General features: G+C 43.3%; 2 protein-coding genes across 2 annotated transcripts in view; one reads left to right on the top strand and one right to left on the bottom strand.

Moving 5' to 3' along the window:
• Positions 1–20,031, top strand: part of plxnd1 (plexin D1) — a gene marked incomplete in the record, with an annotated part of 34,836 nt that extends 14,805 nt beyond the window's left edge. The window contains 18 exon segments of the mRNA XM_038722245.1: positions 442–591; positions 3,291–3,405; positions 3,979–4,086; positions 5,622–5,734; positions 6,737–6,841; positions 7,982–8,112; positions 9,129–9,327; positions 9,435–9,581; positions 9,735–9,891; positions 10,298–10,401; positions 12,597–12,660; positions 13,967–14,001; positions 14,631–14,735; positions 14,922–15,085; positions 15,182–15,329; positions 17,638–17,778; positions 17,903–17,977; positions 18,992–20,031. Of these exon segments, the coding sequence (XP_038578173.1) occupies positions 442–591; positions 3,291–3,405; positions 3,979–4,086; positions 5,622–5,734; positions 6,737–6,841; positions 7,982–8,112; positions 9,129–9,327; positions 9,435–9,581; positions 9,735–9,891; positions 10,298–10,401; positions 12,597–12,660; positions 13,967–14,001; positions 14,631–14,735; positions 14,922–15,085; positions 15,182–15,329; positions 17,638–17,778; positions 17,903–17,977; positions 18,992–19,108 (2,178 nt within the window).
• A 208-nt stretch (positions 20,032–20,239) lies between these two features.
• On the bottom strand, positions 20,240–25,716 carry LOC119905333 (rhodopsin-like). Its single transcript, XM_038722243.1, has 5 exons — positions 24,634–25,716; positions 24,198–24,366; positions 23,817–23,982; positions 22,333–22,572; positions 20,240–21,193 (listed from the first exon to the last, which is right to left on the bottom strand). The coding sequence occupies exons 1-5, from the start codon at positions 24,992–24,994 to the stop codon at positions 21,068–21,070; spliced, it is 1,062 nt and encodes a 353-aa protein (XP_038578171.1). The 5' UTR covers positions 24,995–25,716; the 3' UTR covers positions 20,240–21,067.
• Positions 25,717–25,779: the final 63 nt, after the last annotated feature.

Below are 25,779 nucleotides of genomic sequence, written 5' to 3'. Positions count from 1 at the left end.
TATTTTGGGCAGAGGCTGGGACGACTGTCAGCGGGTTTGTTTGCAGAAACTTCCCTGGCCATGTGAGAGAGAGTCAGCGGGAATGTTTGCTGCTTTAAGCTGAACTCTAGCCCAAACTAGATTAGTTTTCTGCTGGCTTCCTCTGTGTGACAGCTGTGTCACAGGCCTGCTGCAGCTCCCTGTGTGTGTGTGTGTGTGTGTGTGTGTGTGTGTGTGTGTGTGTGTGTGTGTGTGTGTGTGTGTGTGTGTGTGTGTGTGTGTGTGTGTGTGTGTGTGTGTGTGTGTGTGTGTGTGTGTATGCAAGAATGCCTATGTGTCTGCATGTATGGGTTAAAGCTGCTGTGCTCTTTATGAATGTTATCTGTGCCTGTTCAAACCACACTCCCTCTGGCCTCTTACCACTGACCAGCTGACGGCTGTTTTTGTTCGTTTCTGGAGCAGAAAGGGCCGAGCGATCTGGAGCTGGTGCCGGAGGAATACTCAGTGATGATTGGCTCCTATCCCTGTAACATCAGCTTCCATAACGACCAGCTGTTCCACTGCACCATCAACGGACTGCTGGGCTCCAGTGAGAGTGAGCTGCCTGTCACTGTAAGTACACAAGCATGTAAAACACCACAGTAGGATACAAATACACCTAAAACCTTGTGTTGAAAATACTGCTGGATAGACCCTGATAATTTAAGGATATCACCCATCTGTCACACAGTACTCAAACAAAACATGTCGTCAGAATCCAGACCATCTGTGATGTTCATTGAAACAGATTTGATCTGCACTGGTCCATGCACTGGCAGTGAAATGTGTTTGTCTCTCTTCATACATTATGAATGGTAGGTAGTCTCTGAGCATGCCACCATGAATCAGCAGTGAGTTTGGGTGGCGCCACAGTGCCACAGTAGAACAGTGCAGTGTTTACCACATTCCCTTTATCTCTTTAATCCTTTATCGGTTCAGCTATCGCCACTGATACAATCACCCATAACATAGACGGTATCTGCTCACAGTCCTCTGACTCACTGATGATCTCTGTCTTCACTTGTTTTTTTGTTTTGTCTGAGTTCTCATCATTGCAATTAAAGGTCTTAATCAAGACGTGGTCAAGCCCTGATAAAACCAGACACTCGCTTTCCTCTGCCCACGTTTCCCATCTGTCATTGTCCGTTCTGGTCTGTTTTGATAGGGCTTTATTAAGAGGAGAAGGCATTCATCTATATTTAAATATGAGCCAGACTGTGAGTGCTTTGCCGAAATAGCTCAGAAACATATGTTAGCATGTCTCTGTCTATCAGTTGAGTTGTACTGTAAGAACAGTTTCTCCACTTTGACAGAAATAGAAGGAAAGCTCCTTTATTTATCTCTCTGTCTGTCTGTCTCTCTCTTTCTCTTTCCTTGTGTACCTGTGACTTGCTCTTGTCCCCACCTGCCTCCCCCCTCAGTCTCTCAGGATGTCTGTGAATAAACACAGGCAATTAGCAAAGACATAAATACAGGGCAAGGGTCAAATGAGATATCATAACACAAATGGGTGGGCTGCCTGCGCGCGAGCAGTGAGGATGATTAGTGTGCATGTTCGACAGGGGCATAGACAGAGTGAATGTCAATTTTCCTTTGTGTCAGCGTATTTGAATAAATGCATACGTGTTGGGCTGTTGTACTGCTTATGGCCGTTTGTGTCTCTTCGCTTTACTTTCGGTGGCAGATCTATTTTTACATGCCTGTGTTATCCTTGGCCCTGAAGTGGAGCTGAGCTGCAAAAGTGGATGTGGGGAAGGAGTTTTTTTTTTTTTTTTTTTGTACCTCGAGCGAAACAGGAACATGGAACAATGGCATTTTCCCCTCCATTAAACTAGGCATGGCTGGTGCAGTATCTGGAAGAAGGCCTTCTCTTGCTGGTCTTGGTAAAAACATTCCTGGACCAGAAAGAGAAAGAGGGAATGAGAAAAGAAGGAGGGAGCCCAGTGAGCCAGTTACCCTCTCAGTGTAAGACTAGTGTTAGAGGGATTCGGTCTGAGGATTGGAGGCTTTTTATCTGTGGGTCTTTTTATGAAGTATCTTCAGATTGGGGAAGGCAAGGGAAAGATGTGAGGAGGGACCACAGAGACCCTGCTGACTAATCAGAAGGCAGAAGTGAAAGTCCTTTTCTTGTCACATCTGGGTTACTCTGAACTGGGTGACTCTTCTAGCCGACAGTTTTTCAAAACGTACAGTGTGTGATTTTTTTCTCTCTGTGTTTGCACCTGTGTCCATGAAAAAAATGATGCATATTTGCATCTGTGCAGTCATTTAGAACTCCCCATGTTATAGTGCAAGCATTTCCCCACTGCATTACAAAGAAAATACATAATGCACCCACTGTCTCTGCCCATTACTTCTCTGCCTGTCCCTACAATAGTATAATAGATTTATTACAGCTGCAGATCTTGAGAATTTAATCCATGCTGTTATTTCTATCTACTGTAATTCTCTTTACTGCTACTATAAGGCAATTGCTTGTCTCCAGCTTATACATTAAAAGATCACATCTCTCCCTTTCCTGCGTCTTTGCACAGCTGTTTGTGTAGACTTATCTTATAAATGGTGTATTTTACCTGGTGATATTAAATCTGTATTTTGTGTGATATATTTATTTTGTTTATTTTTCAAAATAGGTCATAGTGTACTGTGATATTCATAAAAAGCAAGTGTCTACTTATGTGTTTGAATGATGGTCTTTTATTATATGGTACATCTAAATTATTGTCTATAAAAAACAACCATAGTTTAGAGCGTTATGTGAAACAGAATTTAAGTTTATGATCATGTTATTTATGTTCAGTTAAACTATTTTTAGCTAGGTAGGTGAGGTTTAATGGTCTCCCTGAAGAAGAGAAGCTTTGTTTGTTATGTGATTTAGATGAGTTTTATTGCTCTTTATGTAATGATTTAGAGGATATATTATAATGGCCTTCATCTCTTTAGACTTCTCCTAGTTAAATAATAAAACACTTGTTGTGTTTTTGTGAAAGTGAGCCTTTTGTACTAGATTTTATTATAGTGCTTAGCAGAATTTCTATGTCTGATGTAAAAAGTTGTGTTATTTTTCTGACAAATTTCGCCCCTGAAACGGTATATTTGTTTCCATGTGGGCTGCACAATAAAAAATATCAATGACAGGATGACATATACAGTACTTTAGCATGTAAAGGGTAATGGTCAGAAGCATAAAAGCAATAAAACAAAAAAACAAAAGAGGAGAGAATTTGTAAAGAAGCTCCATTTTTACATGTTGTTCCTCTTTCTCTTTCGAGGTGCAAGTGGGGAACTTCCGCCACACCATCGCCAAAGTCCAGCTTGGCGGCAGCGAGCTGGCCATCGTGGTATCCATTGTGGTATGCTGTGTGCTGCTGCTGCTGTGCACTGTGGGTAGGTTGTGTACACATGCTTACCAGCAGATGATGGATGTGTGCCTGCTGTAGCAATGGATGCTCCAGATGTGGAACAGATAAAAGGAATTCGGGGGTCATAGTTTCCCACAATTGTTTCATCCCTCTCCAGTACCCGAAGCACAAAGACCCCACTGTTCCGTTCGCTGTCTACTCTGTCTGTGTGCTTATGTGTGTCAGTGTACTCAATTCTGGAATCTTAGAGTGTGTGCAGAGCAGGTGTAGGATGAAAATTAATGCTAGTGTCGATTTTCACACAGTTTCCTGCTTTGAATCTGTTCTCAGATATTCACAGAACCCTTTTTTCTTGTATGACTTTGTGTGTGTTAATATTGCCACAAATTTTATTTACACTTTCACAATCTTTCTAAGAAATGAATAATCAGTTTCAGCATATTTTTCACTGGCTCACAAAAGGTGAAACAAAACTGTTATTTTCACAAACATTTTTCAACCTATTCGTTATGTTATGATTTACTGGAAGCTGTCAGTGTGTAATACCATTGTTTGGGTTGAAACATGCCGGATATTAACTGCATTTTGTCTTTCTCAGCCCTTGTAGTGTACTGCACAAAGAGCCGAAGGGCAGAACGCTACTGGCAGAAAACTCTACTCCAAATGGAGGAGATGGAGTCCCAGATCAGAGAGGAGATCCGTAAAGGTGTGTTTACAAGATCCCACACATGCATGTACACACACAAGCGCGCGAGCGCACGCACAAATTATGTTTTGTGTCAATTGACGCAAAAAATAGCTTGTGTGGAGACAGAAATATTGACCACATATATCTGTGTGTTTGTTCGCATCTATGTGTATGTGTGTGTGTGTGTGTGCAAAATACTTTTTCTTGTCTGAAGTGGGAGGAAGATACAACAGTTGACAGATTTGTGCCTAGTAAGCGTGACTCATAAAACACAGTGTCTGACAAATGATCAGTCACACGCAAGACGCACTGAGTGGCCGCAGTGCCTCTGCTGTGTCTACCCCTATAGCAACAAGGCGTGTGTGTGTGTGTGTTTAGTGCTCTATGTTTGTCTGTGCATGTGTGTGTGTCTAGGGCATTAGAGTAAAGCCATGTGAAGGCCACTACACGTCGGAGCACCCAGATTTATGGCGCAGAGATAGGGGGGACGGATAGAGAAAGAGAAATGGAGGGAGGAAGCCATAGGAGCGGGAGTCAGGGCCGCAAGTCCTGGAAGAAACAGAGGCGTGGGAGGGAGAGGAGGAGAGGTTATTTAGTCAGAGGACACAGACAGATTTGTAGCCGAGTTCAGGGTGAGTGTGCAAAAAGCGAGGGATAGTTCTGACGAAAGATGTGATAAAAGCAGAAGAAGATTGGAAACTGACATATTCCAGGTTATGGGAAAGGGAGGGTTTTTGGTATTCGTCTGAAGGGGCAGAGGGGAGGTTTGGTATTCGGGCCCTCTGCACCCAATCAGGAGCTGATGGTGTGAACTGACTGTAGTTTAAAGGACGCTTTAGTGAGCAGGAGGATAAATAACCTGGAGGAGTAATGAAATACATTTTAAATCCCTCAGGTCTAGTATTCCCTTCTTTCTGCACAAACACAATCTGAAGAAACTGGCATTGTAACCTAAATACGTCTCTCATCCTGCAGCAGGAAGAGCCTTTTCCATAAAGGGATCTCCTGCGTCTCATTAGAGCAGAACATTATCCTCTCCTTAAACATGCTATCCAATGAAGTGGCTACAATTTTAGCATGCAGATTCAAGTCAGTGTCTGGATACGCTGATACTGTTCCTGCAGCATGTAAACCTCAGCCTGCACACATGTTTTGGATGAGGGCCTCCGACTGGATTTGGCCACTCTGATTGCTGTTTGGTAAATATTCGCCTGCATGCCGTGCTGGACTGCACACTCTGGCGAAGAAAGAGAGAAAGGAAAAAGATCAGAGCATGAGTGTTTGGTGTATTAAGTTTTCAACTAAAACATGACGCTAGGTCTAAATTAAATGATACATTTCTTTGTCTGATCTCAAATCTCTTCACTCAGCCAGAGTCTTACAGATCCCACGGCACCCTGGGAGAATTTGGTGGTTATTGTGTTAGCCTGTGAACACATTTCTGACTCATTTGGCTCAGCAACAAATGAAGCTTGAGGAGCCAGAAACAGGACTGTGGTTTAAAAACAGTCCCAAGCTCCAAGCCCAACTGAGTTTTTTTAATGTCATTTCAGGCTTTGCAGAGCTGCAGACGGACATGACGGACCTGACCAAGGAGTTGAATCGCAGCCAGGGCATCCCGTTTTTGGAGTACAAACAGTTTGTCACACGCACGTTTTTCCCCAAGGTGAGAAAGCTTATTTTTTCCCCTGCTATCTGATTTCAACTGGCACACTGACAATACCATTTTTCTCAATGGGGCTTTAATATTTTTGCCCCCCAACACGTCCCATTTCCCATGTCCCACTGCTTGCAATATGCTGGATATAAATTCACCTTGGAACTTTTAAACACACAGTAGACGTCTAGTGAAGTATAGTGTTGCTCAGTTTGGCACCCTGCGGGAGAGTTAATGCTTTCTCTATAGGTAAGCATTTTTCTAATGTGTGATCCACCCTGAAGGTAGAATGTGGGTCTATCTGTTGGTGGGGGGTTTTCCACCGGTACAGACAGACACTACTCAGCGGGCTTTGTCTTCCAACCACAGGTATGGACATTCAAGGAGACAGAACAATGGCAGGCACTGAGACAAGGAAACTTTCCCCCGATTTCTCAAAACACACTCCTCACTCAGCTAACACGCCCACACTGTTTTGCAAGGATACATGCTCTTGTGCAATGGCACCCGCGCTGGTTTGTTGCTGTGGACACTGGACACTGTTTTCTGTTGTGAAGGAAGTGAGTGGGGAGAGTGTTGAAAGGCCCCATGGAGGGAAACATAAATTCAAGTGTTGCTGCTTCAGTATCGTTTCTCCATAGTTTTCTCTACCCGCGCCCCTTGTGAGCTCTTGTTTTTCCACGAGAGCTTCTGGTTTCTCTTAGATTACGTGCGCACACACGAAACAGTGTCAGACACAGCCTTAGACACCATTAGCCAAATGTAGCCGCCCCTTGGCTTTGGGTCACTTTGCCTCTAAAGCCATTAAGGCTCATGACGTTTCGTGTCACGTTTCTTTCTCATGGTCAGCCTGCGCCTATTCCGGGTCTCAGCAAAAAATTCTGCCCTTTGGGTCCAGATTGCAAATTTAGGCCAGCTCTTTTTGTTTTCCCTGTCTATCCATCTTCCTGTGTTTACAGCCAGAGCTGACTTTGTATTAAAGTGTTTTCTCTGTGTTTGTGTGTGTTTCAGATGTGTTCAGATTACGAGAAGAGTCTGGTCCAGCCCGCCTACGAGAATGATGGCCTGGGCCCTCGAGCGCTGCCAGAGACTCACCCGCTTCTGCAGGACTGGCAGGTGAAAGGATAAGCCATTAGGACGTTAGTTTAGGTTAGGTTAGGTTAGGTCGCTCGTTTGTCTGCCAGCTTGGCTTGATTTGGGTCCTTTTTCACTCCTTTGCTTCTAAACTGGGTCACACTGAAGCTTATTAAGGTTTGACAGTGGGTTATGTTGTTGATGAGGAATAAAGAAAAGCATATTGGGAATTCTTGCCTATTGTGTGCTTGTTACAGTGTGTGTTTGTGTGTGTGTGTGTGTGTGGGGAGGGTGTCAGTGTACTCTATGTGTTTGTGTGAGCTCATATGTTCTTGTGTGTGCATGAATATTATGAATACTGCATATCGCTCAGTGGTTTCTAGTGAGTGAGACAAAAAACACACTGCCCACCAAGTTGATGGCAGGTTGTTGACACACTTCCCACTGGCTCTTTGACAAGCAAACAGTATGCTTTTCATCGAAATCCATCTCTAGCTGTTGTTGTTTGTGTGTGCGTGTGTGTAATAGAGGGACGGACGGGAGTGAGCATTATAAAGAAGGAGTGGGAGAGGGAGCGTGCACTTTCAAACACTTTTGTATGAACGTGTGCTGAAAGTAAAAGCGTGTGTGTGGGTGTGTGTGTGCAAGTGCAAGTTAGGAAGAGAGAAAGTAACAATTGCAGCGCTGGTTTTGGGTCGGCAGCCGGGGGAGACTGTCTAACCGTGATGAAGTGCCTTGGATCTACATCGTCTTCCCAGGAAGTGTTTTCCAGGTCACAGCAAATAAATCTCACAGGCGGGCATTTATCTTAATGGACACCCCTGTTCTCCTTCTGTCAGGCTGCAAACCATACCATATGGCTGCAGTCCAGAGGGAAGACTTCATCACACTGCTGCTTAGTCGCACCCATAGATAGGCCATACTCATTAAGTCGACTCGGCACATTTAGAGACAATCACACACAGTCAAGGACCGGAGCGGGAGATACAGACACTGTTTAGTAACCAGAGAGGTGCCTGAAGAAGCAGAAGGAAGAGCTGTGGTAGAAAGATGAAGTGTTGACTAGATGGGTCACTCGAGACAAGAGGTGGTGGTGCAGATTAGGGAGGGCGCAGCGGGGCTGTAATGCAGTTCAGGTGAAACCCTGCAGAGAAATAACTGTTTCTCCCCTTCTGTCATCAGGCCACCAACACAACCAGGCCGAACATAGAGGAGGGGATCACTCTCTTTGCCACTCTTCTCAATAACAAACACTTCCTGATCACGTTTGTCCACGCCTTGGAACAGCAGAAGGACTTTGCTATACGAGACAGGTAAATGCATCAACTGAAATACGTTTGGCAGAAACAGCACAGATTTACAAGATTTAATTGCACTAAATCCTGAGTAACCATTGTCGGACGAATTCACTTAAGTGATAATTTTTTGAAGCAGCAGCTGTGGCATTGCATTGGATTGTGAGGTGTTTTTAAAGCAGCTTCATTTCTATATTTTTTATTAACAGCTCATGTAAAAGGTGTTGCTTGTAGAAACAAACGTTCAGAGAAATATCGCATGAATCTGCAATTCCCCTCACCGCTACAGAGAGTTTTACCATCTTTCAGCTCATTGCTTTGGTTTTACAGCCCACAACTTAGCAGTTTTGTGTCATGCAACAGACAGACAAAGTTAGCAACTAGTTGATGAACACAGTTAAGTAAATATCTGCTAAAAACTCAGATATATATCACAGGAATTGCTGGATATCAAAACAGAGAAGTGGCCAAAAACCAGCTCGTGCAGATTTAATGTTTTAAGTCCTCTATAATAATTGTTATAACAATAAGTGTAAATGAAGTGGACAAAATATTTGTAACACATTTCAAGACAACGGAAGCACAAACTACAGCGTCATCACTTATATAGTGGTTGTTCCAGCTCTGCAAATACTTGGTCATTTATCTATGTAGCTGTTTTGGTCCTGATGGGCTAAAACTAGCCAGTCATTGTGGAGAATTGTGAAGATTCCAGAGGCAAGACCACATCACTGTCTCAGCTCAGCGTCAGCACTTACTGACTAATGTGGCCCCTCTCTCCCGGATTAAAGGGGCTTTGTTAGGGAAATCCCCCGCTCCTCTGGACTTACTCACCCAGACACTCCCTGCATTAGATCAGGCCCCTTGGCTCTGTGGTCACAGGTACTACTGTGTGGTCAGGATGAAACCTTGTTGTTGTTTGTGTAATGAAGTTATTTTTAAATCTCCACTGACCACACACTGACGGGGCATGTTTGCATGCGCATGTTTTTGCTCATCTGTCTTCCCTGCTAATGTGTTTTCTCACCCTTCAGATGCAGCCTGGCGTCTCTGCTCACCATTGCCCTTCATGGTAAACTAGAGTACTACACCAGTATCATGAAAGATCTGCTGGTGGACCTAATTGATGCTTCGGCTTCCAAGAACCCCAAACTGATGCTGCGCCGCACTGAGTCTGTTGTGGAGAAAATGCTGACTAACTGGATGTCCATCTGCATGTACAGCTACCTCAAGGTGAGGACAGAAAAGAAAGAGGCTCAGTAAAGTTATAAGGCAGGCTTGATTATAAAGAATTGCAACACCTGTGATGTTTGACTCCACCTGTGTGCTACGTTCTGCAGGAAACAGTGGGTGAGCCCTTCTTCCTTCTGCTGTGTGCAATCAAGCAGCAGATCAACAAGGGCTCCATAGACGCCATCACAGGGAAGGCCCGCTACACGCTCAATGAGGAGTGGCTGCTCCGCGAGAATGTCGAGGCCAAGCCACAGGTCTGATACCTCACACACTCTCCTTTCATCTGTCACACCTTTTGTATTGCTTTTTAGAAATCAATATCAAATCAAGTTGTGAAAGTTTCAATCATGCTAAAATACCAAACGTACACATTTTGAAATGCATTTCTCTCTATTTGTTTTTTGCAGAACATCAACGTGTCCTTCCAGGGCTGTGGCATGGACTCACTGTCTGTCAGGGTCATGAATACAGACACAATTGGCCAGGTGAAGGAAAAAATCCTAGAGGTCTTTTATAAAAACCTGCCATTCTCCCAGTGGCCCCGAGCAGAGGATGTAGACCTGGGTAAGAGTACATTTTCTCTGATTATTTTCATCCTTTCCCCTTCCCAACCCTCCGAGATATAGTAATCTCCTTTGCAAAAGGTCAATTCTTCTCATGAAGCTCGACTAACCTGAGGCTGCAATATAATAAATGACAGAATGCATCGAGGACAGTGTACAGTCATAATCACAAAGAGTTATTGCTTTCAAAAGCTGCGGAGCCTGCAGAGCTGATTTGATTAATGGCCCAAGAATATTTCCACAGGTCGTGACACAGAGAGTTAGAGCACGGCAGCCCTCTGCCTCGCATATTCTTTGCCAAATTTACGATGAAATTGTCTAATATCACTTTATCCTTTCTCTTCCTATTGCCTCTCTTTCTCTCTCTCTCTCTCTCTCTCTTTCTCTCTCTCACTTTTCCCCTCCAGAATGGTTTGACTCTGGCAGCAACAGTAAGCTCCTGCAGGACTTGGATAACTCCTCAGTGATGGAAGATGGCAGGAAGAAACTCAACACAGTCTTCCATTACCAGGTGTGTGTGTGTGTGTGTGTGTGTGTGTGTGTGTGTGTGTGTGTGTGTCCGACCACTGTGGTAGGTGTTGTACCTGTATATCCATGATATTGTAACAGCAACAGCGGGGATGTTGAACGTGAGAAGTCCTTATAAATGGTGTCACTGGCTGTCCAGGTGCGTCCTTTATACTGTGGTTACTGACTTTAGACATAGAATATACAGTGTGTTTATGTTATTATTACAGTTATTAGGTAACGGTTTTAGATAAAAGTATCTAGATCCTTTACTTACGTAAAAATACAAATAACATACTGTAAAGTCCTGCATTGAAAATGTTACTAAAGTAAAATTATTAAAATTACAGTACAAAGCTCAAAATTATTACAAACAAATTAAAATAATTGAAAGGAAAAGCAGCAAATCTTCACATTTGTGAAGCTGGAACCATGAAATGTTTATACATGAAAAATGTCTTTAAAGTTGTTGCCACTTAATTTCAATATTAATCTAATAATCGTGTCAGCGGTACTTGGATAGAATGTTGGGTAGTTTAATCTGTAACAAAACATATATTAGTAAGTCTTCATATGTTTTGTGTGTAAAAAATTTAATTTGTAAACTTATTAGTAACTAAAGCTGTCAGATAAATGTAGTGAAGTAAAAAGCACAATATCTTCCTTTGAGATATAGTGGAGTAGAAGTAGAAAGTGGCATTAAAAGAAAATGCTCAAGTAAAGTACAACCTCAAATTTGTACTTAAGTACAGTACTTCAGTAAATGTACTTAATTACTGTCCGCCAGTGAGTAAATAGTAATGTCTAACAACTGTTAGTGAACAGAAAATTATGTTATTTCAAAGTAGTTACTGGTTAATCAGCAGTTAACTATGATAACGTACACAATTTAGCAGATTAATGTTAGAAACAAACTCCTGCACACACGTCATTCTGCACAGTGAAGGTCAAACATTCAACTGAACTAACAATAAGCGAAACAAATCTTTGAGTGGAGGTGGACTTTAATGACTTATAAGTTGTGTTAACTGTTAAAGACAAAGTCATTAATAATGGAAGTTTAAAGTTATTAGCCATGTTTGAGACCTAAATACTTGGCTGAGTTCTTGTAAACAATGAACTAATGACATGACAAGTTATTTTTAAAACTCCTGTGTGCCAGTGTTTAAATTATTTGTTGACTAAATGATTAAAGTCCCGCTCCGCATAGTAACGTGTTGTACATGTTGCTACGTCACTTAGTTTGACCTCCGCTGTGCAGAATGACGTATGTGAAGAGTTTGTTTCACACACTGTTCTGTTGAAGGGGGAAAGTTTCTCTGTCATTGCCTTAAAAACTGAGCTTTTATGGAGGCGTAAAACATGATGTCTAGATTGGAAGCCTTTCTTTACCCAGTGTGTAACACAACACAAGTGTGATGTGGAAACTTAAAACATTCAGTGCACATACGCTCACAATGAATTTCACATTAAAGTCTTGTATCCAGCACTATTTCCATATTCATTGAAGAAGTAGAGTTTAGATGTCATTGTAAGAATTTGTGAATGTTTTATCTTTTTTTTTTTATTGTAGTATTATGACGTGAGCCTTTAAGAAGTTGTATCTGATATGTATGGTGCTTAGTCATTCATTTAAGCACTCATGTGTTTTATAGATACTTTTAAAAAAATATATATATAAAATTACCAACACACAGGTGAAATGTCATGCCTGGTGTCCCGTTAAGAATTTTTCTTTAGGTGTATGTGTGTTTGCTTATGTCCGCGTTCATTTGTACGCAAGTAAACAGTCGTTCAGTGACCCCCAACCTTTGACCATTTACCTGTACTTGTTAAGTGCTCTGTTTAGTTTTTGCTGAGCCATGGGGACAGAGCTGTGAAAGCAGCGAGCTGCAGCTTGTACTAACAGTCTGGGTTCACTGGCCAGGCTGTTCAATCCATTTCACCACAGGTTGACTTTAATGAGCCCAGCCAGGCTCCCGCAGACTTGCCACCACTCTAGATGCACACAAGAATGACATGCACGCACACACACACACACACACACACAAACATATTCACCTCTCAACACCGCACTTCCCTCGAGGGCATGCTTAATGATGCTGTTCTGGTGCACCTCAGCTCACCCCTGACCCCGTGCCCTCTGTCCCCTCTCGTCTTTGCTCCCTCCCTCCTCCTTCGTCTTCTCTCCCTTCACAGATCCCAGAGGGTGCGTCGCTGGCTATGAGCATGAAAGACAAGAGAGACAACACCCTGGGGAGAGGTACGTCGCCTTCAAACGCACCCGCTCCCCGTCACACACACACTCACCCGCACATGGATAAATACACTCACTCACTCGATCACAGGCAGCAGCACATGCTTAGTTGATCACGAGAACACGATACGCTCATGTAAACACGCATGAAATCGCACACCCTCCCATCCCCATATGACACTGCGGACACCTAAACACACTCGCACCTAATAAATCCCAACACACACTCTCCTGCTTCGCACAGGAGTTGCGCTGCCGCTTCATTCTGAGCTATTTTTTCCTGTGTTATAAATGTATTCCATTAGCGAGTGTCAGCTTGTGGGGAAAAATGTGACACAAGTTGGCCCATTGTCAGCCCGGAATATATAATGACTGCTGCCTGTTGACAGATGAGTTTATATACAGCCTTTAATGGGCTTGTCCGATTTTTTGTCTTGGGCCTACCTTACATAATCAGTACCAGACCAGAGCTCAGTTCTGTTCAAGCTCTGTCCATCAAAGCCTCTCCTCTCATTCATACGGGGCCAAAAATAGGCTTATGTGGACCAAACCTGGCTCTGGCTTCAAAGCGTCAAGGGGGTGTTATGAGCCTGTAGTGCTCCCTGGCTAATAAAAAACACTGTCCTGCCTGCCTGTGATCAGTGTTGAGGGTCTGGACTGAGGCCCGCTGGGCAGGAGCATCCATGGCAGAGCTGTAATGAGAACACACTATACTGTGTATGTGTGTGTGTGTGTGTGTGTGTGTGTGTGTGTGTGTGTGTGTATCTGCACAAATGCCTGTCTTTGTTTTTGCTGGAGTGTTTGGAGAGTATTTATTTGTGTCTGCTTCGAGTTTTTACTTGGACATGCGTCTCTACATGTATTTGAGTATTCATACGTGTTCATGCATGCGGATGAGTGTGTTTGTGTTTAGGTCTATATATATAAACCAGCAAGGTTTAATTCTCTTTCCCAGCTTTGGCCCAGCATTACCATCTCATTACACCGGCTCCAGAGCCAATCACAGACTCTGTGTGTCTGTCTCCCCTAATCTCTCTTTCTTTTCTCTCTCCCTTCACTCGTAATCTTTCTCTTTCATTCTCTCAGACAGCTCCCCTCCCCTACCGGCCCACAGTCCACCTTAATCACTTTCTTCTCTCGCATGTACTTTATCTCGCTTGCTCTCCTGTCAATCTCGGGAGTGTTTTTTTTTTCCTCCCTTCTATCTGTCACACTCCTCTGTGCTCCCTCCCCCTGTCTCCTCTCATTCTCTCAGGTCTCCACCTTGCTGATTGCACATTGTTTCATGCCGTATGTTTCTTTTTCTCCTTAGTTAAAGATCTGGATACAGAGAAGTACGTCCACTTGGTGAGTATCTCCTCATAGGTAATCAGAATGTTTCTATAAGTGCACTCTGAGCTTGTTACTAGAGCTTTCTCCTGTGTGTGCCACTGTTAGTCAGCCCCGAGCAGGCCTGACGACAGAGAGAATGGGGGTGAATGGAGGTGAAAAGGAAAGCTGCTGAGAGGACATGACAGCACTAATGCTGCTTAAGCTCTTTTATAAACGTCAGCCAAGATATGGGCCCTTTGACTTTAGAATAATGAGTTCCTTGGAACACAATTTGCCGGGTGAATAGTTAGTTTTACAGGACAGTTCTATAGTCCTTTTTTGACACAAGTAGGTGGATTTTGACTGCTTCTTTCTTTCCCTTACCCCTATTTAGACCTGTATGAGCAAGTCAGAGATATGATCCTGTACACAGCAACCAGAGAAAACCATGAGAATTTCCCAACTGCCATCACCTCCTCACTTCTGCATATTATTTACTGCTTCAGAATACCCTCATGTGGTTTCTGGATCATGTGTCTAATGCAAGAAACAGAAAATTCCCCTCTGACAGCTGAGACAGTAAAGCATTCATTTAGCTACTTATGCGGGGGTTTATTACGTCAACTTGTGAGTGGTATGTTCATCTTTGGCCCCTGCTTTTCCAGGTCCTACCTCATGATGAGCTAAATGAGAACAAGAGGTCACACAGGCAGAGCCACCGGAAGAAGGTCCTGCCTGAAATCTACCTGACACGCCTGCTGTCCACCAAGGTGAACACAAGAAACTGTTTGTTGAAACTACAAAGAGACTTAAGTTACAGCTTGATATCTGAGTCATCTTTCTATTTCTTGTTTTCATGGCCCATATTAGCCTCAGGAGCCGCGTCAAAATACCCACATTCCATGAAACGTTGTCTCTGTGCATGTACGAGCCGCCTTTTTTCTTTTCCTATACAGGGAACTCTTCAGAAGTTCTTGGATGACCTCTTTCAAGCCATCCTCAGCATCCCTCCGGACCGCCCCCCACTGGCTGTCAAATACTTCTTTGACTTCCTGGAGGAGCAGGCTGACAAACGGGGCATCACAGATCCAGACACGCTGCACATCTGGAAAACCAACAGGTCTCACGACTAAACTCTGTTAATGAAAGTCCCCCTTTGGTCACCTCACTGTGCAAGTGCAAGGCTTTAAATGCTACTCTTTCATTGTCCGTGCAGTTTACCTCTGCGTTTCTGGGTGAACATCTTGAAGAATCCTCAGTTTGTGTTTGACATTGATAAGACGGATCACATGGACGCCTGTCTGTCTGTCATTGCCCAGGCCTTCATAGATGCCTGCTCCATTTCTGACCTGCAGCTTGGCAAGGTGAGACTATATGTATCTATCTATCTGTCTAAAAAGGGGATTATTTTCAAGCAAGTTCTGGAGTTTTAATGATTGTTGTTTTTTCCATGATTTCTAACTGATTCGTCTAATTTACACAATTTATGGATGTTTATTTGTGATGGATTTCGGAGGCTATGATGAATAATTATGATATTAAAGCGTAAGTCACACTGAAACGAAAAAAAATCTATATCACAAATGTACAAATTTCGATACACCTGTCCCTTGCCTTATGTCTCTCTCTCCACACCCCTCTCACAAACCTCTGATTTATCCTACCATACCTATGAATCTAATTAAATACCTGAATAAATAAAGGTGATCTATCTATTTATCAATCTATCTAACGCGCACACACTTACACACACATGTACACCTCCTGAGTCCCCTTGTGAAAACTTATCCCTAAGCCTTCAGACTGTCAGCTCCATCTACCTCTCCTCATGTTATTTCAGCCAAGTCGGCTGATCCAAGGTCATGAGCACCAGGGATCTCTTTTTGTTCTGTGCGGAAGTGCATGCGCGCGCGTGTGTGTGTCTGTGTTCAGGCGTGTTTGTCTGTTTGTCTGTCTGCCTTCTGTGTGTGTGTGTGTGTGTGTGTGTGTGTGTGTGTGTGTGCTTGCATGTCAATGTCCTCAGTGCTCACAAATCCGTCTCATCCCTCAGACACCGTGACCCTGAGCACGCTCTGCTTCCTGTCTCTCTCTGACTGGCTTCCTCCCTGGAGGGAGCCGAGGACTCATCAAATGATGCTCCTCTTTCACTGAGGAACAGTCTGATTTATATACTTCAGTTCATTGCCAAAGAGCCAGTGCACTCACGGCAGCAATATTCACATGTACATGCAAGTAGGTACATACCTAAGGATGCAAAGACACATGTAAAACTTCCAGCGATGAGACTTTCTGGACAGAGTTTGTCGCAGCCTCCTCATTAGCATCTCGCATCTGGCTTTGCACGTATTGTGGAGTCACCGAGTTCAAGGATGTGGCCACGTTTTCTCCCGTAGTTCAAGGAGACTGGCATGACACACCTCTACATTTTCCTGGAGTGAATACAGTTGCTTATTTGTGTGCTCGAGTGTGTGCGATGGCCTCGGGACAGAGCAGTGAAGGGTACGGGGTCTGGATTAGCAGGAACATAGCAGGGGTGAGAGAGAGATGGGTAGGAAACCAAGCAACGCTCACTGTTTCCACAGAAACCCTCTTATCTGGCGAGATGCAGAGATGGAGGGCCACAGGGTCACAGGGGGGTTACCAGGCAGATGGGCGAACAGCAGGAAGTGACCTTGTGGACAGGAAGAGAGAGGGTTCCCTATCAGAAGGAGCAGTGGCCTCTCCTCTCCCTCAGCACCTTTAAAATACACAAACAGGCACGCACATGCAAACAAACACATATATTAGGTGACACAAATAACTCATGACAAATATTAAGGTGCGCTGTAAGCACATTCACTGATGCTGAAAGCTGAGGCTGGCCGCCTCTTTTTCCCTGTCCTACTTTCTCTCTGTCCCTTTCTCTCTCCCGCGCGCGCGCACACACATGCACAGCTCATAAAGACCCACACACAGACTCGCTCGCAACAGTAGTCACCACTAAAACCAGAGGATGCCCACAACCTCTTAGCCCCGTTACTTTTCTTCCCGCTTGAATAAGCACCAGTGTGAGAGCCTGAAGTGACTGTGGAGAGAGTGGCAGAGGTATGAGGGAGTATTGTTTAGACTGGAATGTTCCTTCTCTGGCTCTGAGTTTTTGAGTCTGTTGTTGTGTGAAAAGGAAACGGTTCCCTCCCCCCATTGTCTCACATTAGGCTGGTTTAGATTGGGTCAACAGCAAATAACATCAAGTCCAACTGAACAGCTCCTTATTAGGACATGCGCTCCCAATTGCAGACATAACATACACATCTTTTTATGAAAGACTAAGGTCCAGTGCTAAATTATTAATTAACCCTCAGAAGGCCATTAAAAGTTGAAGTTATGCCATATATGGAGCCTTGCAGTGGTTTAGGCTGGCATGCGAGTTGTTTGCCAGTAGTTTTTTGGTATGCTCCATACCCGCTGAGCTCTGCATCCTCGCTACTACATTGTTTTCAGCCTCCTCCTGTTTTAGCATGTAGTTGTACATATATTTTGAACATGTGTGGTGAGTTCAGGGACAGTCTGTGTCAAGCTTGCTCCGATTTCTTCCATGAGCAGAGCCACACTGACAAACTAAAAAGCAAATTGCTGCAATAAATGGTTAAAACATTGTATCCTGATTGAAATGTGTGTTGTCGTTTTTTTCAGGACTCCCCTACCAACAAGCTGCTGTATGCCAAGGAGATCCCTGAGTACAAGAAGAGAGTGCAGGGCTACTACCAGCAGATACAGGAAATGGCACCTCTCAGCGAGCAGGAAATGAACGCTCACCTGGCTGAGGAGTCACGGGTGAGTAAAGTGTTCAGAAAGTCCGTGTGTGTTAGTCATCTGGCTCCAGAGAAGCCTGCCACGTACATGCAAGTTTTTATTGCGGAACTGAATCTAATGTAACGGTCTGTTGTCCATCCTGTAGAAATACAGAAATGAATTCAACACCAACCTGGCCTTGACAGAAATCTACAAATACGCCAAGAGATACAGAAATCAGGTAAGAGAGGAGAGATTCTTTCATTATTTCTCTTGTCTTTCTGATCTCAGATCAGGATTAGATATGTTAGTCATGTTTAAACTGGCCCCGTTTCTGCAGCCACAACACTTCAGACAACCACTTTTGCCTCTTTAAGTTTCAGATAGCAGACTGGTATCAGAGCGTGACGTATCAGCATGGAAGATCATGTGCATTTTGAGAGATATGCCACACTGTCCATAGTCTTGGATACTCAAATATTTGCACTAAGTAACTCTTCTTTCGGAGCAGAAATAATCAGATGTGAACTATCTTTACAGTAGCAGTCGACATTTAATGTGTCCAATCCTCCCTTCCAGCACACATATGCCTTTCACTTCGAGTAAACAACGTGCTGTTTACCTTCTCTTTATCCACCGCCCCTATCTGCTAAATGACACTGTTAAGTTGCTGCTTCGTATCTCCTGTTTCTCTTTGAACTAGCCCTCTTCGAGCCCCGCTGTCCTCCCCCATGTTTCCTTACTGCTGTGACTATTCTCAAGAAAGGCTTAGTCAGTGGTGACTGTGCCTTAATGGAGCACCCTCGTGATAATACCATTTAGCTGCTTTCCTCATGCTACTGTACTGACGTGGGCCAGGGGCTTATAGAGTCTGATTCACAGAGCTCTGTGAATGGCCCCTGATTGCCTATTCTCTCGCCCCAGCTCAGTTCACTCTGCCTGGTAGCACACTGCCGCTAAGAGCCCATAAATCCTACTGACACGGTGACGACTATTGGGCACGAATAACACAGCAGATGTGGGTTTTGTAAATATGTGAAGAGCAAAGGCTTTTGTGGTGTGGAGGCATGGAGGCTGGAGAAGAGGCAAAAGCACTTCAGTTGTTCCTCTGCTGCTCTCCCTCTCCCTCAACTTTCTATGTCCAGGCAGGTGGCTGCCCCCCCCCCCACACACACACACACACAGACAAGTGCATGAACGCTCGACAGCCGCTGAAAGTCATCTTTGTTGTGTTTTTCCTTTCTCCCTCGGTCAGGTGGTGAGCGCTCTGGAGTCTAACCCCACGGCACGTCGCACTCAGCTGCACCACAAATTCGAGCAGGTCATTGCCCTTGTGGAGGACAACATCTACGAGTGCTGCAGTGAAGCCTGATCCTGCCAGTGTCTTTTCTACTAGCCACCTCTTTCTCCTGCTGACAGCTGCCTTTCTCCTGCCTACATAGTTACTTGGGAATGTCGGCCCCTACGGAGTAAGCCTTCAGAAGTGTCATTATTAATACCACAGGAAGAAGCGTGAAATGTGGCAGAGCAAAGGACTTAAAGACTTAAACCTGCCTGTCAAGCGTCGTGCATTTGCAAGGTGTTCCTCCTCTGATCTGGGAATGTCAAGCACATTTCCCCAAATCTTTCCCCTATGACACGGACAGAATTCCAGTCTGGCTCAGCTATGCTTTTGAGGGAAGGTGTAGGAGCTTGGTGATGAGGCTTTTTTTTCTGGATGTCTTTACAGTTACTGGGACCTACAATAAGCCCTGGTGGCAATCTTAACGCACTGAACCCTTTTCTTAAGGGAACGAGCCAATGATGCACTGTACTGTATTATAATTGTCCATAGCAATATTTATAGATGTGTTATAATGCTTTCACGTGGCCTGTTCACCAGGATGAGTCGGAATGACTGCGATAAACTCCTCCCATCTCCTAAAAGCCTGCAATGTTCTCAGGTGTGATTGGTGAAGATGGCTGACACGCACCCATCGGTGCTTTGAACAATACGTCCCAGTGCTTTGCGGGTTGATGATGGGTTGAGGAGGAGTGGAGAGAGGAATATAAATGACAGAAATTTATGAAATCAGCTGTAATGTAGTTCACTGGGAAGAGCTGCATCATTATAGAAGTGTTGATCAGTGTGGTTGTAAATGAATGAATTTCATGGTGGATTCTGACCAATTTCAAAGAGGGAAATTTGCATTTATGAGAAAAAGTGAGCTCAATATAATCTGAAGAGAGACTGTATTTGTGATGCCAAATGACTTGTCAGAGTTTGTGAAATAAATTACAGTATTTAGGATTTGATGATGTGTCTAATGATGACAGTGTTTTTTGTACCAAGGCTCAAAGTTCTTCACTTCTAAATGCATGACAGCATAGCAAAATTATAACAACATTTGAGAGCCATTCACATCTGGTCTGCCACCCAAAAGCCCGCAAACTAGCATCTGGAACCTCTCAGAAAGCCTTGTAAAAGTTCTCATGAAAAAACGAGTCAGGGAAAAGTCGTGCAGACATTTAGCTTTGTTTTTATTGCAGGACACAGAACAACTTCCACAACATCCTAGCATTTACACAATGAACAAAATAATGTCTCTTCAGTACACACACTGACATTCATTCAAACACATAAACACCCCCCCCCACACACACACACACACACACACACACACCCTCCCCCCCACACACACACACACACTCTCTTGCAGGAGGCGCCTTCTCCCTGCAGAGGCTCTTTTCAGGTCCATCTGTTTACACTCATGTCTCGCTGGCCAAAAGCAAACCTACAACCTCAGCTTCACCATGAAGACGACAGCAGAAACAGAGAGACCAGAGGACATCCCTGTCCGATGCCTTATAAACTCATCTGAAATATCTAAACAAATTTAATAACTATTTTCACCTAAGAATTCATAAACTGGATTGTTTAAAGCGCATTTGGGGAACATGTAGCTGCAACAATTACTTAAACTAGAGCTGAGGAGGATGAAATTATGCGGTGTGGTGAATTAGATTTTCACCTATTATGTGTGTTTTGGGAAGTGGGGAGCTTGGAATGGGTTCAGTTGGATCGTCACACAGACAACACCCCCTTGGTGCCGGGTTAAACTCTGTGAGGCCAGCTGAACTCTTTCCATAATTAAAATGGATTGAAAATACACATGGTGGTTCTTGATGATGTCAGTCCCACCAAAAACGTGTGGTTGTGCCGCTGCAGTGGAGACACATGGAGAGGTAAGTCAAGAGGATTGGCCAATAGAACGTAGTGCTGCTTGGCAGTGTTGGGTCCCTAGGTGTGCAGGGACAGATGGGACATTGAGGGGAGAGGAGGGGGTACAGGTCAAGCGGGGGCCACCTGGCTGGAGGAGACAGATGAAGTCTGAGTTTTGGAGATGGCAGTGGCGGCCTCATCGTCCTCAAACGGGTTTTTTCCACAGCACACCGTGGTGATCATGCAGTTTCTGAACTGGAGGACATAAAGGAGGAGAACATCAGAATCACAGTAATGATAAAAACTTCACTAAATAAAAGGGACAATACATTAATGTAAAAATACTCCATTACAAGTAAACGTACAGCAGCATTATCAGCTAAATGTAAAATAAGATAAGCTATAAATAAAATAAAATAAGATATGGCTAAATAGAAAAAAGAATACATAATACAGAGTATATCAAATAAAAATAAGAACAGAAATAAAAATATAAACTACATAAGAGTAATTCAAGTTGAAACAACAAGGCATATATATATTGTTATATATGACATTAGACTGTTGATAATGCTGCAAGAATGCCATAAATAGCATTTAGCTGTTGTAGCTGGATGAGGTGGAGCTAGTTTATACAGTTTGATAGTTCAGGTAACTGGTTCCCAACCTAGAGGTTAGGTACTTTCCTATGGGTCACAAGATACACAAATTTGTGTGTGTGTGTATATATATATATATATATAAAATATATATAAATATATATATATTTATTTATTTATTTATTTAGATAAAGTGTGCCTTGAACAGTTAATTTATATTAAAGCAGTTTATTTCAGAGGCATTTGTGTTATGCGTTCTTCACTGAAATGTTCTTGAAATCCCCCCCCCAACAGCAATCATTTAATCAAATGCTCTGACAAAAAAATGAAAAAATAAAATAAAATAAAATCCGGTGTCTATGGCTGTCACAGGACCTGTAATAAGGAAGGGATAGGGAGGTATTTTTTCGCCGGATACTTTCAATATCTAGGAATAACTCATAGACATCTGAAATGTGACATGTGGCCCCAACACTGCTTTTATTATACTAGGTTACAACCCAAAAAGTTCAGGAGCCACTGATTAAATGTTTAACAAGGCATTTTGATTTATAAGCTTATTATACTTTTTTTTTCTCAAGTGACTGCAGCTGTCAGATAATATGTAGTTTAGTAAAAAGAACGTTTGCTTGTAAAATGTAGTGGATTGGAAGTATAAAGTAGCATAAAATGGAAATACTAAAGAAAAGTACCTCAAAATTGTACACAGTACAGTATTCAAGAAAATGCACTTTCCACCACTGCCTTGCCTACATCCACACAAAATAACCAAACCAGGATTTTTGCTTCACCTACCTGTCTGTTTAGCAGAATGTAGATGACTGGGTTGTACAGAGCGGCACTCTTGGCGAAGAAGGCCGGGGCAGTCATGAATACTGGCCCAAACTCAGCTCCCTGATTTGCAAAGATGTACCAAGCCACGGAGGCATAGGGCACCCAGCACACCAGGAAAGAGATCACCATGACAATAACCATACGTGTCACCTCTCTCTCTGCTCTCTGGGTGGATTCAGACTCCTGCTGCAGGGCCGCAGCCTGAGCACAGATAGACACACAGACAGATGCACATTGTTAATTTAATGAATATCCAAATGTAAAATTGAAAAACGCAGGATAAGACTACCAAACTGACTGACGGGTCTCTTGATAAATGGACTAACACTAGTAAACAGTTAAATCTACACTAAGTTACTCATGTTTTCTCTTGCTGTTGAATGTTTCTTTACACCTGTAATGGTTTCAAGTTTCAAGGTTTCAACTGAAACTTGTTTTTCAATATTAAGTCAAACTTTCCAATTATACAAGCAAATGTATCTGTGATGTATGTGTCTAATTACAGATTGAGCTTTTAAGAATAGAAAGGCAGGTGGATTATCAGATTTTAACCTGAGATAACATTGCCTTTTAAATTGATATTGCAAACTTGTCAGCAAATAGTTGCTCATTAACATATCCAACAGTTACAGAACAACATTATCATTCATTTGGACACATGTTTCTGGCAATTTGGTGAATGTAAGTCCAATATTCTATAATATACTATTTATATATTATTTTGGTCTCCTCTAGCCCCAGTTTGTGCCTTTCATGTATTAACATCAGCCGTTACCGCTGTATGCTAATACATGAGCGCCACAAACTGGGGCTAGGTTGCCACCAACTCCTGAGGGAAATAGTTTAGCTGCTAAATTCTCCACGTTCTCCATGTTCACTAACTTTGTCTACTGGTTGGTGCACGCAGATATGAGAGTGGTGAGAGTGAACCAAAAGAGTAAATTTGCAGCTCGGGTCAGACAGATAATGAGCTGAAACTCGCTACAAAGTTCCCTAAAGCTGATGGGAGCTGCAGATTCAGGGGATAATTCTCTGTAGGTTCATCACTACGAGCAACCTTTTCACATTGTCACATTTTTATATAAATATAAATTATAGCCGCTTTAATTAAGAATTAAAGCATTCTTTTTTAACTATTTATGACTGCTAATACATTATCAATGTTGCTAAACTATTATTAATGAGGGCATCAGAATGCAGGCAGACTGCCCTCCAGCTGGAAGACCTCGATATAAGCTGCTATGTTGGCAATGATCTGCCCTCCTGAAGTGTCCTTGAGCCATTAAATCTCTCACATCTCCAGAGATGGTGCTCTGTGATACTGCTAACCTCCCTGTGGAGGGGGGAAAGGTAAAAAAAAAAAAAAAAAATTGAGTTTCTCTACAGGGATAAACAAGGTATCACATCTGTGTTATTAATATTGCATCTGACAGTGGTTTTCTTACCGCTCGCACAGTGCAGAGCAGGCGACTGTAGCAGAAGAAAATGATGACGAGGGGGATAGAGAAATGGAGGACAAACATATAGATGACAAATGAGGTGTTGTTGATCTCAGGCTTGGGAGTGTAGTAGTCAATCCCACAGGAACACTGCATGCCCTCTGGGATGTACCTGCATCCAGACAAATAATAATAATCTAGAATAATAAGAATTTCCATCAACACCGTCACACACAGTATTTGATACTACATATGTGTCTTTGAGTAAGTGTGCTGCAAGTAAATAAAGATAATCTCTAAGGCGCTTTAATGTACAAATGATCAGTACAGTATTTGTATGGTTCTAAAGCCTGGCCAGCACAGTTTAGACACTGAAACATACAGTACCGTGACCATCCACACAAAGGGGGAGCAGCACAGGACAGGGCCATGATCCATGTGAATGCCAGCCCAGCAAGGGCATGTTTCTCCCCAAAGCGGAAGTTGGTCATTGGCTTGCAGACCACAATGTAACGCTCAACAGCCAAAACCACCAGAGACCAGAGAGCAATCTCTCCTGGGACATAGAATAAAGCAGGCATACATTTTAAAGCACACAGCACACTTTTACTTGATATCAAACACTTGTAATTGTGCAGACTGTTTTTTAGATTTCAAGTATTCACACTGTCTAAATTTTCTCAAAAATGTATGTGTTTTAAAATAATTTCCTTTACCAAAGTGACACACACAAGGGGACAATGTCTGTATTAATCAAAATATGAATGAAAGCACTGAACACACAAGATAAATGTATAAACAATTTCACACCCCCATCTCTTACCTCCTAAGGTGGCGAAGAATCCCTCAATGTTGCAGCCAGTGACCCCTAACATAAAGTATCCATGCAGGGCTGTGTAGAGGGTGACCGTGAAGCCCCCAACGACCATGAAGAGGTCGGCCACCGCCAGGTTGAGCAGGACGTAGTTCAGAGGGGTCCTCAGCTTTTTGTGTTTGACGGTGACATGGAGGGTGAGAAAGTTGATAGGGAAGGCAGTGATGATGAGGAACATCATGTACGCGGCCACAAGAGAGTACTTCCAGGGCTCAGCTAGGTAGTACTGGGGGTACTCAAACGGGCTGCGAACCAACCCAGTCTTGTTAGACATAGGGACATAAAAGTTGGGTCCTTCTGTGCCATTCATGGTTGCAGTCGTTGATGGGTTGTTTTTTTTTTATTCCTCCGAGACTTTGACACAGGATAACAGCCTGTGCCACTTGTCAGAATAAAATACTGTGAGGGAGTCTTGTCGTGCAGCTGCGGTACAAATGGGGGAGAAAGGACGACTGCAGGGATGGATCTTGTGGAAGGAAAATGTGCTCTGCAACCCCCCTGAAGTGATGCGGCACCTTTTAAAAGGCCGCCCGGATTAGGGATGTGCATGGTGCAAAGTGTTAGCAGAGATGGTATTAAGACACTCAATCTCAGTCCCCCTCTTTCACACACACACACACACACACACACACACACACACACACACACACACACACACACACACACACACACACACACACACACACACACACACACACACACACACACACACAATTACAGGAGAAATCTTCACAAGAAATAGCTATGCGGTATGTTGAGCATTTTCAAGGTGAGAGGTTACAGCCATGGCTAGCCAAACCCCATCATTACGGTCTTGTGCATCAATGCATCATTACAATGAGATGGGAGTCGAGAGTGGGAGGGAAGGCAGAGTGAGGGAACCAGTCTATTATGGACAAACTAAAAATGACATTTCCTGAGCAATCCAACTTATTTGCATCCGTGAACGCCTAATCCCTAACCACTGCATAATGCAGAAGTGTAATCAGAATCAGTGGGGCATACCATTCGTAGCATTCCCTCTCACTCCAGCACTCTTTTTCTCAGACACAAATCCTAAAGTTCAATCTGCAAGAGTATAAAGTTCATATTACT

The sequence above is a fragment of the Micropterus salmoides genome, unplaced genomic scaffold (genome assembly GCF_014851395.1).
Source record: "Micropterus salmoides isolate LMB-PRFRI ecotype aquatic unplaced genomic scaffold, ASM1485139v1 Ms_hic_scaffold_16, whole genome shotgun sequence".
NCBI lineage: Eukaryota > Metazoa > Chordata > Actinopteri > Centrarchiformes > Centrarchidae > Micropterus > Micropterus salmoides.
This window is presented reverse-complemented; position numbering and strand designations above follow the sequence as displayed.

Excerpts from the sequence above, each read along its gene's own strand:
- LOC119905333 (XM_038722243.1), bottom strand. The coding sequence starts at position 24,994 with ATGAATGGCACAGAAGGACCCAACTTTTATGTCCCTATGTCTAACAAG. Across the intron at positions 24,367-24,633 it reads ATTCTTCGCCACCTTAGGAG|GAGAGATTGCTCTCTGGTCT; the intron begins GTAAGAGATGGG and ends TCTATGTCCCAG. Across the intron at positions 22,573-23,816 it reads TGCTCTGCACTGTGCGAGCG|GCTGCGGCCCTGCAGCAGGA; the intron begins GTAAGAAAACCA and ends ATCTGTGCTCAG.